At 44.3% G+C, this 15,106-nt stretch overlaps 1 protein-coding gene across 1 annotated transcript in view; it reads right to left on the bottom strand.

The window, feature by feature from the left end:
* The window catches only part of CD302 (CD302 molecule), a 36,997-nt gene extending 27,199 nt beyond the window's left edge, over window positions 1-9,798 (bottom strand). Inside the window, exon 1 of the mRNA XM_061608680.1 lies at window positions 9,245-9,798. Within this exon, the coding sequence (XP_061464664.1) occupies window positions 9,245-9,326 (82 nt within the window). The 5' untranslated portion in view covers window positions 9,327-9,798. The remainder of the gene's footprint in view (window positions 1-9,244) is intronic.
* Between the last annotated feature and the right edge of the window lie 5,308 nt (window positions 9,799-15,106).

Here is a 15,106-nt window from a genome sequence, read left to right as displayed (position 1 = left end):
CCCTGTTATGGCACCATAAATCCCACCGTAGAAGGCCCCCAACACCTGAAGGGCAGAAAACAAACACCTTCCTCAGCCCCTGAAAACTCCAGGATCTTGATCTGCAACAGTTCAAGCTTTTCCCGGGCAGCCTGCAGCCCTGGGTCCAAAAGTCAATCTTAATACCCTGGAAGGTGAACACTGGGGCAGGATCCTCCATTTCCCCAGCTGCCAAAGGAAACCCCCAGTTCATAGCTACGCTATAAACTGTGCCATCAGGTACTAACATGCACCCAAAGTCTGCCCTACCCGTGAACTGTAAATCATGAAAGTAGTGCCCCACTCCTTCTGAGCCCTCTCGTCTCCTGACTGTCCCTTCCAAGAAGGGGCTGAAGTGCTCCATGCAAGAATACAGCAGCCCATAGGTAATGCTCTGCTGCATAGTTGACTTAAAGGGCAAAACTCAGCAGCTCAAAATCCACCGTGTGTAACAGGTGGCAATGCAGGCAGATTAGCTGCCACACTTGCCCATAAGGCATCACTGCTGACCCCACTTGTATGACGGATGGTGAATCAGGTAGACTTTGCCCACTGCCACTTTGGGCACTATATGGGGGGGGGCACTGAGAGAGCAGAGGTAGGGGATGATGGGAAGGGGCCAATAACCCTGCCCAACTGTATGTCTTCATCAATTGTCCTCTGGACCAGTGCGTCCATAGGATCCCGAAAACCGCATAATAAAGAAAAACCACATCATAAAATGAGTCTCCCCATAACTGGGCAGTCTGCAAGCAAGGTCCATAGCCCTCGAGCGTAGCTGGGAAGGGACACTTTTCTTGAGCAGCCTCTGCTGGGGGCTGCTTCCCACTCCTTTGAGGGGCCCTGGCCCCACATATCCTTCTGGCTTGTTGTTGTGCCTTTAATAGCAGGTTCGTATTCAGCAGTTATTAGATGACATGGAGTTGAGCAATGTCATCTTCTAATGTCTGCAGATCAAATGACTCTTAAAAGCACAGGACTAGAGGCCTGTAAAAAGGTGGGCACCTTATCTACAGACCAGTTTGTAAACTAGCTAAAGAGAAGATGCAAGCAAATGTGCAGCCTGCACGTGATTACTGAAAAGAATTCCATTAAGTTTAAATAATTTACTCAGAGAAATATGAATTGGACCAATTGTATGCGTACTTACTTATGAGAAAATCCCCAAGTGTATCGTTACTTCTTCCCCTGGAAGGGTGCATGTGATTGCACGCATACAGCAGCATCCTATGTATGTTTACTCAGAATATCACAGATTAAATGGGTCTTAGGACAGAGGTTTATGGGACTTAACTGATGGAAAGGTTCATATATTTTTACCTGGGTTTTGAAAAACGTATTTGGGGAGGGGAAGCTTGACAGTGAAACAGAGGGGATGAGTTCCCTTTGCATTTTTGAGTTGAGGTAGTTTTGGAGGTGAGGTTGCAGCACTAACTGGGATCCCTACTGGCTCCTGCAGCCTCCTTTCTGTCTCCGGCTGCCACCCGCCCTCCTCCAAAAGCCTCTGCTCTTCGTAATTACATTGCATTGCTTCTATCCAAATGGCCGCTACGTTATGACAGAGCATCTTTCTAGGGTATTCTGCAAAACAAGTGGTGGCCACAGGCAGCAGGAGGGTGTTGGAGTGCAGGCAAATTTTTTTGCCCCTCTCATCTCCTCAAGTTCTCCCTAATTGACTAACCCCTTCTCTGAACTTTCCTGGTTTGCAAAACAGTGTGGAAGTGGAATGGCCTTCTCAGTACATCCCTTAATAAAAGCATCCCCAAAGATGGCTGTCCAGCTGCCCCTGGAATGCCCCCAGAGTCAGATAGCCCATTACCTCTCTAGGTAATTGGTAACTGAAAAGTAACATTTAGTTTAAACTAAAAATACACTTCAGTATCAAGAAAAGGAGTCTATTCCTATTTTGCTTTCTGTAATGGGAAGGGGACCCCAATAGAAGTATCTCCTGGCCCTAACTGGAGGCACTGAGGGCTGAACCTGGGAACCCTCTGCATGCAAAGCAGGTGACCCGCCACCGAGCTACAATCCTCCCTCTCCAGGGTCCGAGATCCCTGTAAATGGTGATCATAGCAATACCAGCGTGTGAAGTGCATTGGCTCTGTTCCACTGTTGAGCATCTGCAAACAGGTACGAGGTGCATCCTTGGGCATACACAAGGGACATTTAGGTAGGATAAAATTCCACTTCATGTAGCTGCCCCACTCAGTGCACCAAACACACACACACCACCCGGCTGTACCTGTGCTCCTACGGCTTTAGCTGAGCTGCTACCGCCCAGGCTTTACCTGGGCTGCTACTGCCCAGGCTTTACCTATGTTACCACCACCCCAGCTTTACCTGTTCTACTATTCTGCTAAAGTCGGCAGTGGGGGCCTGAGACCCGCTTGATCGTCCCTTAGCGCTAGCCTCCCCCCCAGCAAGAGCTCACAAAAACAAATTTAAATGTCCTGGCCTGAGTGCCTGCTGCGCCACTCCCCGGGTCGCCACCGTGCGTCGCCGCCGCTGCTACTGCGCCTCTCCTGAGAAGATGAGGGATCGCCGCCGCTGCACGCAAAGGCCTGGCCGCCCAATGGGGTCCCACGCCGCTTCCGCTAGCCAGGATCGCGTCTGCTTCTGCTGTCGCCATCGCTTCTCCGCCTGTGCCGCAGGCCTCGCATCCACTGCTGGCCCAGAAAGGCCCTGCCGCCCTAGGGCTCCTCAGCCAGGTGTCGCACAAGGCCTCCTGTTACTGCTGCTGCCGCCGCCGCAAGACCAGCGCATGAAAGGCCTTGCCGCGGCTGGAAGGCCACCCGTGCCTTGCCGCGGCTGGAAGTCCTCCCGCGCCTCGCCGCCACTGGAAGTCCTTATGTGCGTCGTCGCAGCCGCAAGGCCGGCCCATCAAAGGCCTCGCCGCGGCTGGAAGTCCTCCTGTGCCTCGCCGCCACTGGAAGTCCTTATGTGCTTCGTCGCAGCCGCAAGGCCGGCCCATCAAAGGCCTCGCCGTGGCTGGAAGGCCTCCCGCGCCTTGCTGCCCCCACAAGGCCGGTGCACCAAAGGCCTTGCCGCGGCTGGAAGGCCTCCTGCGCCTTGCTGCCACTGCTGCCCCCACAAGGCCGGCGCACCAAAGGCCTCGCTGTGGCTGGAAGGCCTCGCCGCGGCTCGCTCGCGCCGGAAGGCTCCCTGCGCCGTGCCGCGCCGCGGCCACAAGGCCTCACTCGCCGCCAAAATTCAAAGGAGGGCGGGAGGCTGGTGAAGTGGCCTTAAATGGCCTTCAGCCCCCCCGCCTCCTTCCTGTGTGTCACAATGGCGCGCCGGCGCGCTGCGTGCACACACGCCCACCCGATGGCGGCCTGGGCTTCGGCTGTGGCCGCAAACTCGCCCCTTTGCCCGGCAAGTACCGGGCACGGAACGGGATTGGATGTGCTGGTGCTGATGGATGCACTATGTTTCCTCTAGCCATAGTCTTCCCATTGCTAGAACAGAAAGAAAAACTATGCCCTAACTCAAATGTGAGTTTGCAGAATCTTTCTCTCTCTCTCTCTCTCTTTTACTAGATTGGCTTTGGGGAGCAGAGACAAGGATAAAATGTCTCAGAGGGTGGAGCCAATTACCCTCTGCAGTCTATGAGCAATAGCCTAACAGCACAATCCTAATCATGTCTACCCAGAAGTAAGTCCTATTAAATTCAGTGGGACTTTTTTGGGTTAGGATTGCAGCTATCGTTTACAAATCTGCCTATGTGTTACTACAGGATTCTAACAGCTAATTTCAGAATAAACAATTGGAGACTGTTGCAGATCTACTGCAGACCATCCTGCGGCCCACCTTTTTGCTCACCCTTATGCTAAACGAATTCTCCTTTGTTGCTAATCTTTTCACAATTAGGATCTGATCTAGAAAACAGGCACAGCATTATATTTATGGATATGGATAGCCTTACTATGCAAATAGGGCAACACACATCCTTCCACTTACACATGTTCATAATTTAGTGGTGGATTTGGAAATTAACTTGAATAGGTTTCATGAAATACGCTAAAAAAAAGTTTTTCTTTTCAAGCCCTGGGTCTGGAGGTTTTGTTTGCTTTGTATCATGTTTTCTCAATAGCTGTACACCAGCCAAATGGACTTCAAACAAACAACTCCCTAGAATAATGTGACTTTTTCATCTCCTTATGGAGAAAACAGGAAATTAATTTGCCCATCATCTTATTTGATTTGATTCCTGCAATGATGAAGCCTGAAGAGCAGGAGGCCACATGGTAAATTTTAGTATATATTTGCTAATCCTTGCAACTCCCCACCCATTCCCCAACTTCATTCAGCTTTGGACAGATGAACCAGATAATTCCCTCCCTCATCTCCCATTCTGACCAAGGGACAATATGAAGTTGCTGAAGATCTGTGCCAAAGAGAATGGATATTTTAAAAAGGTTGAGAAACATTGGTTTCTAAAATAAAAGTTATTATCTTATATTACAGGGTTTCCAATTCATGTTGGTATAATAAAATTTAAAGGCTTAAAAATAGAACACACACATATATTGACAGTATATGTTATGGCTGAACCAGTCTAGAGGGCCATACTCCACAAAGGCGAAACCACCTTTGGAATAACATTAAATAAAGGCTATAAGAGGAAACAAACTAAGGGCAGAAATTGTCCAGCGTATGCGAGATTGTGATCCAACAACTTTGTCTCTTGCTTTATAATTACTTATATTTTATATGCTGTACTTTGATTTTTTTAGTGACAGAGAAATGCTAGTTCTTCAGCCTTCATGAAAGTAATGGTCCTCCATTGGGAAATCCCTTACTCCTGAATAAAGTATGAGATATGATTGTTATTGGTGAAAGGAAAGCACTTTGTATAAGCTTAAAGGCACTTATTGACCCTTCACTTTCTCAGGCCAGCATTCAGGTTGCTTGTTACTATTTGTCAATCTGGTTAGGTTATAGTGCCTTTCACAACTTCAGGAGAGGCAGCCATTTGGAACATAGGAAGCTGCCTTATAGTGGCTGGTTTGCATGTCACAGTAACCCAACCTTTGGCTACAGCTTGTGGTTAGCAAGGAGAGCGCTTAGCATGTCTTCTGAACCTGGGATCCCGATTAAGCCAAGCACAGTACAAGAGCAAAAAAGGAGGACCAGGGAGGAGTAAAGCATTGATAAGCTCCTCTCTGGGAGCTCACATGTTTGCTCATGACGCTGAAGTTGGTTCCTAGTTCCTAGTTCCTTATTTGCTTGAAAGTTCAAAATGCTAAAAAAGAAGAAAAGTTGGCAGCTATAGCAACTTCAAGCCAACCTTAACATGTCTCTGAACCCCAAAATATATGTTGGGGTACCCTGTATGATATATCACTGTGATTGGGGGACTCTCCCCATCAAGACTAACAATATATTTATGCAATCAAAATAATCAGGCTTCTGATATTATAAATACGTAATGTCATAAAATCATAAAAAATAAGTAACTGGGGGTGCCCACCCCAACATCTGCTCTGGGCCAGGACAAATCATATACCCCAGGAAAGGGGATGGTGTCCTTTTTGAGATGCCAATGTGTCCCACCTGGCCCAGACCTTCTGCTGGGCGCAGGGCACGGAGGAGGGCATCTATGCAAAATCAAAGAAACCAAAGCAGAGAAAAACATACAGGAAAAAATAAGTAACTAGGGCTGCCCACCCCAAAATCTGCTCTGGGCCAGGACAAATCATATACCCCAGGAAAGGTGAGGGTGTCCTCTACGAGATGCCACTGCGTCCCGCCTGGCCCAGAGCTTCTGCTGGGCGCAGGGCACATGGGAGGGCATCTATGCAAAGCCAAAGCCGAGAAAAACAGGAAAAAATAAGTAACTAGGGCTGCCCACACCAAAATCTGCTCTGGGCCAGGACAAATCATATACCCCAGGAAAGGGGAGGGTGTCCTCTATGAGATGCCAGTGCATCCCGTCTGGCTAGGTCAAAGTGGTAGGGATAACTTTCAACACTGGAAATCACTTTGTTTCTTTCCACAATCTGGGGAATGCAAGTGATTGGAACTTCTACAATGGAATTGGGGAACTTCAAAACACAGGATGTAGGGATGTTTGTGCAACAGATGAGTTGTTCCAAGAGTTCACAAAGAAAAATAGTACTCCAAGTCATATTGTAGCAATGAGGCTATAAAGGACCAAATAATAACGATGATGTGAAATATGCAATTTAGAAGGTGCTCTTCTAAATCTCCTACTATTTCAGAGATGATTGAAAACCAGGAGATTATTTTGAATGGGTGAAATCGTTTAATTCCAGCCCATGTGAAATGGTGTTGATTTTGTAATCTGCTAAAATGTTTTTATATAGTTCTAAGAAAAAAGTTTTTTACTGTTTTACCAGTTCTGATAATTACTTCCTTATTTTTTTTAAATTAAGTCTGCACTTGTTTATCTGTTCATTTGTATACTTGTTACCTGTTGGAGAAATATAATATATATATGTAGTAAGTTATTTAGAGATATAACAAATCAAATGTGCAACAATTCTTCTCAAAGTATGACTGTATGTTATCTGGTGCCATGGCAGAAGGAAACTTGGCTGGATCACCAGACAATGATTCACTCAAGAAGCATAAAGATGTAATTTCATAGATGAGACTCTAGCATGGACGGCATCTAATAGAAGACAGTATCCCTGATGTGTGGAACTATGATTTGTGGTGCCCCAAATCATATTTTGGGATGGGCATCCAATGTTTCCTATATATTTTGGCTATTCTTCTGATACATAAATTAATGTCGTTGGTGTTGTTTAGATTTATTCCCTGCCGTTAACTAAAACATTCCCGGGTGGATCACAAAAGTTTAAAAATGCATAATCAAATGCAGTTAAAAAAACTCTAAAATCAGAAATGATAAATGACCCTGTCTGTGCCATGACAGAACAAAAAGCTCTGACCTGGGTTGGAACCAATGCCATCTTGCAGAGGACCCTGTCCTGTATGAATATGTGTATGATTTATGGTACTTCGGAGAAAGTTTTGGGGTGGGCACCACCAGATCCTTACCCCCCTGCCTTATTTAAATATTTTGATGTGTATAGTTGCTCAGATCCACTCCTGCCCACAAGAAACTCTGGGCCAGTCAGGAAGCCATGGATTCTCATAGAGGATGTTTTTGTCCATTTTTGTCCAATTTGGTTGTGCGTAGATGCCCTTATCCGTGCCCTGCACCCTGCAGAAGCTCTAGCACAGGCAGGACATATTGGTATGTTATAGAGGATACCCTCCCCTTTCCTGGGGTGCATAATTTGTCCTGGCCCAGAGCAGGTTTTGGGATGGACACCCCCAGTTACTTATTTTTCCCTGTATGTTTTTCTCTGCTTTGGTTTTGCATAGATGCCCTCATCCATGCCCTGCGCCCCAAAAGAAGCTCTGGGCCGGGTGGGACGCAGTGGCATCTCGTAGAGGACACCCTCCCCTTTCCTGGGGTATATGATTTGTCCTGGCCTAGAGCAGATTTTGGGGTGGGGACCCCCAGTTACTTATTTTTTCCTGTATGTTTTTCTCTGGTTTGGTTTTGCATAGATGCCCTCCTCTGTCCCCTGCACCCAGCAGAATCACTGGGCCAGGCGGGATGCAGTGGCATCTCATAGAGGATACTCTCCCATTTCCTGAGGTATATGATTTATCCTGGCCCAAAGCAGATTTTGGGGTAGGTACCCCCAGTTACTTATTTTTTTCTGTGTTTTTTTTTGTCCGTTTTGATTTTCCATTGATGCACCCGTGCGTGCCTGATGCCCTGGAGAAGCTCTGGGCCGGATGGGATGCACTGGCGTCTCGTAGAAGACACCCTCCCCTTTCCTGGGGTATATGATTTGTCCTGGCCCAGAGCAGATTTTGGCGTGGGCAGCCCTAGTTACTTATTTTTTCCTGTTTTTCTCTGCTTTGGGTTTGCATAGATGCCCTCCCATGTGCCCTGCGCCCAGCAGAAGCTCTGGGCCAGGCGGGACGCAGTGGCATCTCGTAGAGGACACCCTCCCCTTTCCTGGGGTGTATGATTTGTCCTGGCCCAGAGCAGATGTTGGGGTGGGCACCCCCAGTTACTTATTTTTTATTATTTTATGACATCATTATGTATTTATGATAATACCAGAAGCCTGATGATTTTGATTGCATATATGTATTGTTATTCCTGATGAGGACAGTCCCCTGATCACAGTGATATATCATACAGGGTACCCCAACATATATTATGGGGTTCAGAGACATGTTAATTTGGCCTGAAGTTGCTGTAGCTGCCAACTTTTCTTCTTTTTTAGTGTGTTGAACTTTCAAGCAAATAAGGACCTGGGAACTGGGAACTAGGAACCAACTTCAACGTCGTTGTTTGCCCAATCCCAGTAACTCATAATCAGGCTGGTAGGCCAGCAGAGCGTTGGTCTATCTAGCTCAGTATTATCTATACTAACTGGCAGCAGTTTTCCAGGTTTCAAACGGGTCATTCACAGTCCTACATGAAGCTGCCAGGGCCCTTTTGGATGCAAAGCATGTGCTCTGCCACTGAGCCACGGCCCTGGCCCTTCCTCACTCTCCAGCCCCCTGAAGAAGCAGCGATGTTCTCCAGACGCAGGAGCTCTGCCGCAGAAGAAGTGCTTCTTAGACTCTGAGCCTAGAGATTCAAAATAGATTCTGAGGTAGAGCTGAAGCGCAGAAAAAGGCACCATCCTTCTAATCGGTTTGCATGCGTCACTGGCAGTAGGCATTCACTCGGATTTAGTAATTGAGCATTATTTATTTACTTCGTTTTATCCTATCCTTTCCCCATAGAACTAAGGCAGCATACTGATTTACCCCTCCTCATAATCCTCACCGCCACCGCTTAGGCTGAAAGACAGCGAGAATTGGCTTGGGGGTAACCTAACAGGCTCTACGGCTGCGGGCCCCGGGCCCCCCTGCTCCCCGCCCTAACCACTCTACCATACTCTGCATCAGATCGCGCTATAAGCCCCGTGCATGCGCAGAGCGGGCCATCCATGTCCCGGACCTTAACGCAGAGCGAGTTTCCTTCGGATTCGAATGGGCGCTGCTAGCCAATTTAGCAGGGATGGGAGAAGGAGTTGCAGAGCGGGTTGGGCGAGGAAGGAGCGTTCCGCAGGCCCGTAAAACAGGGCAGAGGGGCCCTCTCATGTTGTTATCCTAGTGCCGCATTCACTGCCGCGGCCACCTCCGAGTGCAAGAAGAAGGGAAAGGGGAGCGGCTGCCTTACCGTCTGCTCCTTGGGAAGGCAACGCGGAGCCCAAAAGAAGGCCGCTCAAGAGGCAGGAGTATGCGTGTGAGGGGACGCCCATGGCCCGACGACGAGGAAGCTCCGTCCGACCTGGTCGCCTCAGTCAGGGTTCGGCGGTCGCCAGCGGCTTGCAGACACCACCCACTGCTGCCTGTTTCGGGGGGTGGCCGGGGGTGTGGGCGAGCTCTGGCTCTGGCGCCAAAGGCTGAACGGAGGAGAGCAGCGGGCCCAGCCAGCTTCTGCGGTGGTGACTGGACTCTTAAGTTCTCACCCTTGGTGAAAGGGGGAGAGTTCAGAGAGGGAGCCTGCATTTATATGTCCAGTTGTCTTTCTTTCTTTTGGGTCACCGCCTTTGTCTTGATCCTGACAGAGCTTTTGTGGCTTTAGCAGCAGGCAGAAATTTAACTGGCACAGCTTTCCCTCATCATGGGCTACGCACCCGTTGAACTTCTGCCTCTCACTTAGCTGTTAAAAGGCACAGGAGCCTTGCCCGAACCTCCAGTAACCTCCTGCTTAGTCCCCCTGTGAACGGTACTTTATGCTAACAGTTAAATACTGGGGTGGGAGGGTAGGAGTTAGTCACTCCTTTACTCTGAGGACTCTTTTAACTGTTGGTGCTTCTGGCAGAAATGCAAGCTCTCCTTTGTGTGCTATGCATAAGGGCCTGCCACTCCTGGCTCCATACTTGGTTCGGTACACAAAAATTCACTTGCACTACCTTTAGGATGTTAATATATATTAATTGTAGCTAGAACATCTTATATGGTTGTAAAACTATATGTCATAGAGAAGAAAGCACATAAAACTATGGAGGTACAGACAGGAGGTCTGTATATCCACACATGTACATCTGTTATATTAATGGGAAGAATTAAAAGCAAGTTCAGCCTACTATAGTATCTGTTCCAAGTCAAGGTAGCCTTGCTAAGAAGTGATTTGAGGCTTACCATCTGAGTACTCAGAATATGATTAATAAGATTGCCCCCACTGGCTTTTGCCATGCACAAGATTCAGCTTTTGGTTGTTGTTATGTGCCTTCAAGTCAATCACGACTTATGGCGACCCTATGAATCAGCAACCTCCAATAGCATGTCTATCACCACAAATTATTTTTAGTAGTATTAGTATTAAAATTTATACCCTTCCTCCTAGTAGGAGCCCTGGGCAGCAAACAAAAACACTAAAAACAAATACAGTTTTCCAAGTGATTACGATACCTACCAAAATTGGAATCCTGAGCATGGTCCTAAATGCAGATGTGCTGTCAGCCAAGATTATTAGATTAATTTCTAGTTAAGTGAACAAAGTTAATGGGGATTAATTTGGAGGCATAGTGAAATCATACTGTTTTATCATAAGTCCAGGCATTGACTGCTTTTTTGCAAGATATATTTTACTATTGTGCTGCAAAGGTCAACAGTGTAACATAACAAGGTGTAATATCAATGCACTGAAGAAACAAATAAATCCAAATATGATTTCAGTATTGCAAAACTGGGACTCGAGCATATTGTTAGCCACCTATTTCAGTACTAGTCAACCATGATGATTAGCTGGATAAATTTTCAATTTCCAGTCCACTTTGAGTATATAGTAATACATTAGATTCCAAGTCATACATCTAAAACTAATTAATAATCTTGCTAATTTATGAATCACACAAACTGGAATATCTGGCTGGTACATTTGGCATTTCTTATTGCAGGGATGGGCTGAGATCAACCTTACCACGGTCTCCTTATTTCTCTTTTTAGAACCCTTCCACTTCCCCTAAGTGTGTTAAATTTACAACACAAGGTATCTCTTAATAGTAAGACATAATAATCTCTGATAAATTATCCTACGTGCTCTTAAGAAAAAACAGCAGAAGCGTTTTGCTGGATCAGATCAAGGCTAACCTACCCCAGAATTCTTTGCAAGAATGCTGTCACCAAACATCTGTACACAGCAGGGAGTGGATGTGGTGATTTCAAGTGGGAAAGCATTAGTTGCAGCGTTCTGCAACCAATAGCTACTTGGTGGACCACAAGAAATTAGTCAGTGGTCCATTAGTAAACTTGTTTTCACCTGAGTAGGCTTTTGGAGCAGTCTATTGGTTTTGAAAGTGATTAACTACAAAATGCTCAGTTAACAGTTATATACACTTTGCCCAGCAGAGGGTATCAGCATTGCTTCTTTAGTACACTGGCAATATGTGAATAAGATACATTTTTTATAATATGTAGAATGCAACCAAAGTTAACTACTTTTTGTTGTTATTTAAATCCATGGCAGTAATTATCCTTTGCAATAGATGGGGATAGTAAGCATTCTTTTGCAATTTATTGAACCTGGCACCTTCTGCATGCAAAGCAGATGCTCTGCCACTGAACCATGGGTAATCCTTGTGGTGGGGAAAATAATTATTTAGCACCCTCCACCTACTGATTACTTCTTTCCCACTAGAAATTGCCACAACTATTTCCAGATACTTATTTGGTGGCAACTTGTGTAAGATGTGGTGCTGCTGTTGACATGTGTCATTCTGCCCTTACTTTGGGTTAAGCTCCAGTGATCATAGTGGAGCTTAAGTTGACAGAGAGGTTTTTCAATATAGCCTTACAAATAGAGGGTCTGTTTTATTAAAAATGAAAGTTATTCTAAAAAAATCCCCAAAGGTCTTAGCCTGACCCTCTGCAATGTTGCCTTTACTACGTCAAAGAGAAGTTAGCTTTTGCAATTGTGAATTCTTTGCATAGTGATGAAAATTAGCTATGCAAACACTGAATAGGAAGTTAAAAACAACAACCAGATTTAGTTTCTGTTTGAACTAATTATCAACCTTATTGTCTGGCCTGCTCCTAGCTGTATTTATTTGGAACTCTTGACAGTTTTCAGTGGAACTTATTTTCAGGTGAGTGTGTGTAGCATTGCAGCCTAACTACAGAAGAGATACTTAACATGACTCTGATTTGTTGGTTTATGTGGCCACATTTTGAATATGCACCTAAAACTGGGCTAAGTTTAATGCATTGTTCCTTTGAGGGCATGATCTGAAGGTACATGACACAGCACATCTGCCTGAAGCAAAGCATGCTTGGATCTGGTTTAGTGCGTGGATGGGAGGCTGCCTAGAAACCAAGTTCTATGATGGAAGAAAAGCAGGATATAAATACAATATATAACAACAGTGTATTGATTAAAAATGGTTTAAACGAGTTAATACCTTAAAATTGGTCTAAGTAGTTTTCCCCTGGGAAAAGTTCATGTCAAACCTGGCTTTTATGAGCTGATGCACATGACGTGCAGTACTGCATGCAGTGGTGAGTTGGTCATATTGTACACACAGGATCAGGCTTTTAAAATGCCACCACTTGCCCACTGCTGCAATCTGAGCCTGTGTACAATTACTCTGAAGTCTCACTGAAGTTAATGGGATTTACTTCAAAGTAATATGCCAACGATTTCAGCCTGTCTTTGGGTCAGTGTTGGTGTGCAATGAGCCTGATCCTCCATGTTGCTATGCTTATATAAAACTGGCTTACCGACTTCCGGGAAGGGTGACTTCGCTTGTGCCTGCTTTTGGGACGGGCTCCCGCCTCAAAATAAGCTTATTCAGATATAAATCAGTCAGAACATTTTTCCCTTCCGGGCAGGGAGAAACGTAGAGATCAACCTCAAAAGCCTGTTTTTGTTGGGAGGACTGGATTTCATTAATTTATGAGATAAGGTCCAGCCAACAATGCCGGACGGACTTCCGAACAAGCTCTATCTGTTTAAGCGATACGTTTATCTTTTCTTTAAAGAGAGAACGGACTAACAGGCAAGCACCCTTCTTTCTATTATTTTTCTTACTTGGTTTAAATTGTTGCAGCAAAAGGAGATTTGTCAGATTGATCGGCTTTGGACAACTTCTGGGTGAGCTATAACTCTTCTCTGTTATTCACGAAATTAACAGCTTATCTCTGTTTCTGTCGCAAAAAGCTGTCCTGGAAGTGCATTCTAAAGATATAAACAGAAGAGGGATTTCTATTCCTGATTTCTATTCCGAGGAATATTATATTGTCTGGGACTATTCTCTTTTTGGTCTATTTTATTTTGACGAATCTGCTTCTTCACGACGCCACTAACTGTTTTGATGCTGGGAACTAAATTTGTTTTGCATTCTTGAACATAGAGAGATAAGGCAGGCTGCTCTGTTTATGTCTGTTGATGTCATCAAGCCTGGAATATTAACCCAATTGTTGCTGAAATAGAAGTGGTTCTTCTTTATTTTTGTTTTGCTTTGTTTTCGTGGTTTTAAAAATGGCAATCAAGAAAGTGGCTGAGAATCTGGAAGTAACTATGTTTCAGAAAATAATGGATGAGATTGAGATAACGAAACAAACCCTGCGACAGGGTAGTAAGGAGCTGAAAATTGAACTGAGCAAAATGACGCAGGAGCTTAAAGAAATAGGGGATCCTGTGAGAGAGGAGAATGAGATCAGAGATGAGAAAAGAAAAAATAAAGGGAAGATACAAGCCCTGGAGATTGGAACAAATGTGGAATTGGAAAAAGATCTGGAGTTTATGGATTTTAGAAATAAAATCTACTGTTTGGAATTTAACGTTATCTCTGAAGAAATTAATGAAGATATTAGAGATAAAGTTATCAATGGCTTGGATAATCTTTTGGACTGGAATGACGTGATGGAGTTTGATATAGAGAAAATCTATGGAATTAACTGCAGCCATGTGACAATAGAAAAACTCTCAAGAGATGAGCCAGTGCATTTTGTAAAAAAGAAGAACAGAGATATGACTTTACAACAGTATTTCAGCAACTTATTCAGAATGGATGGCAAGAAAATATTTGGGATAGAGGAAATTCCCATCAGACTCTTATTATATGACTATGGCTACGACAGCAAGATTATTATGGAATACTGATAATGGAAGATTGGACACTGAAATTACTGGACTTAACAGGACTATTGGAGATGGAAGATGGAACTAATAGGGATAATGGAATAATGGCTATTGAAATTATTGAACCTAACAGATTTTGATGAGATGGATTAATCGAAATGTTTATTTGGACTATGGTTATGACACATCACACTATGTGACATCATGATGGTTATGACAATAAGATTATTATAATTATTAACGAGATGGATTAATCGACATGTTTATTTGGAGAAAAATTGATAGATATATTTCCTAAAGAATTGAAACCTCTCTTTGACTTTTTGTGGAAAGAATAAAGTAATGTTTATGAGATTTGATGATTAATTAAGATAACTACTGGAGGAAAGTGATTTTATAATATGATTTAAGAGACAGGATTGTTATATATTGTAGACCTATAACTGATTTGATCTGTGACAAATGGGAAGTCAATATTTTATTTTTTTTGTTTAATTATTTTTGTTTTGTTTTGTTTTGTCTTTGAATGTATTATGATTTTGTTTTGTATGTTTTATGAAAATTTGAATAAAAATTATTGTAAAAAAAATAAAAATAAAACTGGCTTACCACAGGCAAGTAGCTGAATTATTTTAAGGATGTTTTCCAAGGGTTATGGCATGCCTACTAGTTTTATGAATTAACCCTGAATCTTCTTGACAGGAAAGAACAAAGAGGTTGCAGACATCTGTTCTTTATGGGTTTGTTTTAGACAATGTCACCCATTGCTGCTGTGCATTGTCATGTTGCCATTCTACCTTTGAAACTTCCAGCTTTTGCTGTCTTCTATTTTTCAGAATTGAATGGCTTTGCTAATGATTTCTTAATGTGCATTAAATGGAAAGTCTTTTGTTTTAGACAAAACAGTATGAAATTTCCTCCCAATCCCTAAGTTACCACTGAGATGCAGCATGT

The sequence above is a fragment of the Rhineura floridana genome, chromosome 2 (assembly GCF_030035675.1).
Source record: "Rhineura floridana isolate rRhiFlo1 chromosome 2, rRhiFlo1.hap2, whole genome shotgun sequence".
NCBI lineage: Eukaryota > Metazoa > Chordata > Lepidosauria > Squamata > Rhineuridae > Rhineura > Rhineura floridana.
This window is presented reverse-complemented; position numbering and strand designations above follow the sequence as displayed.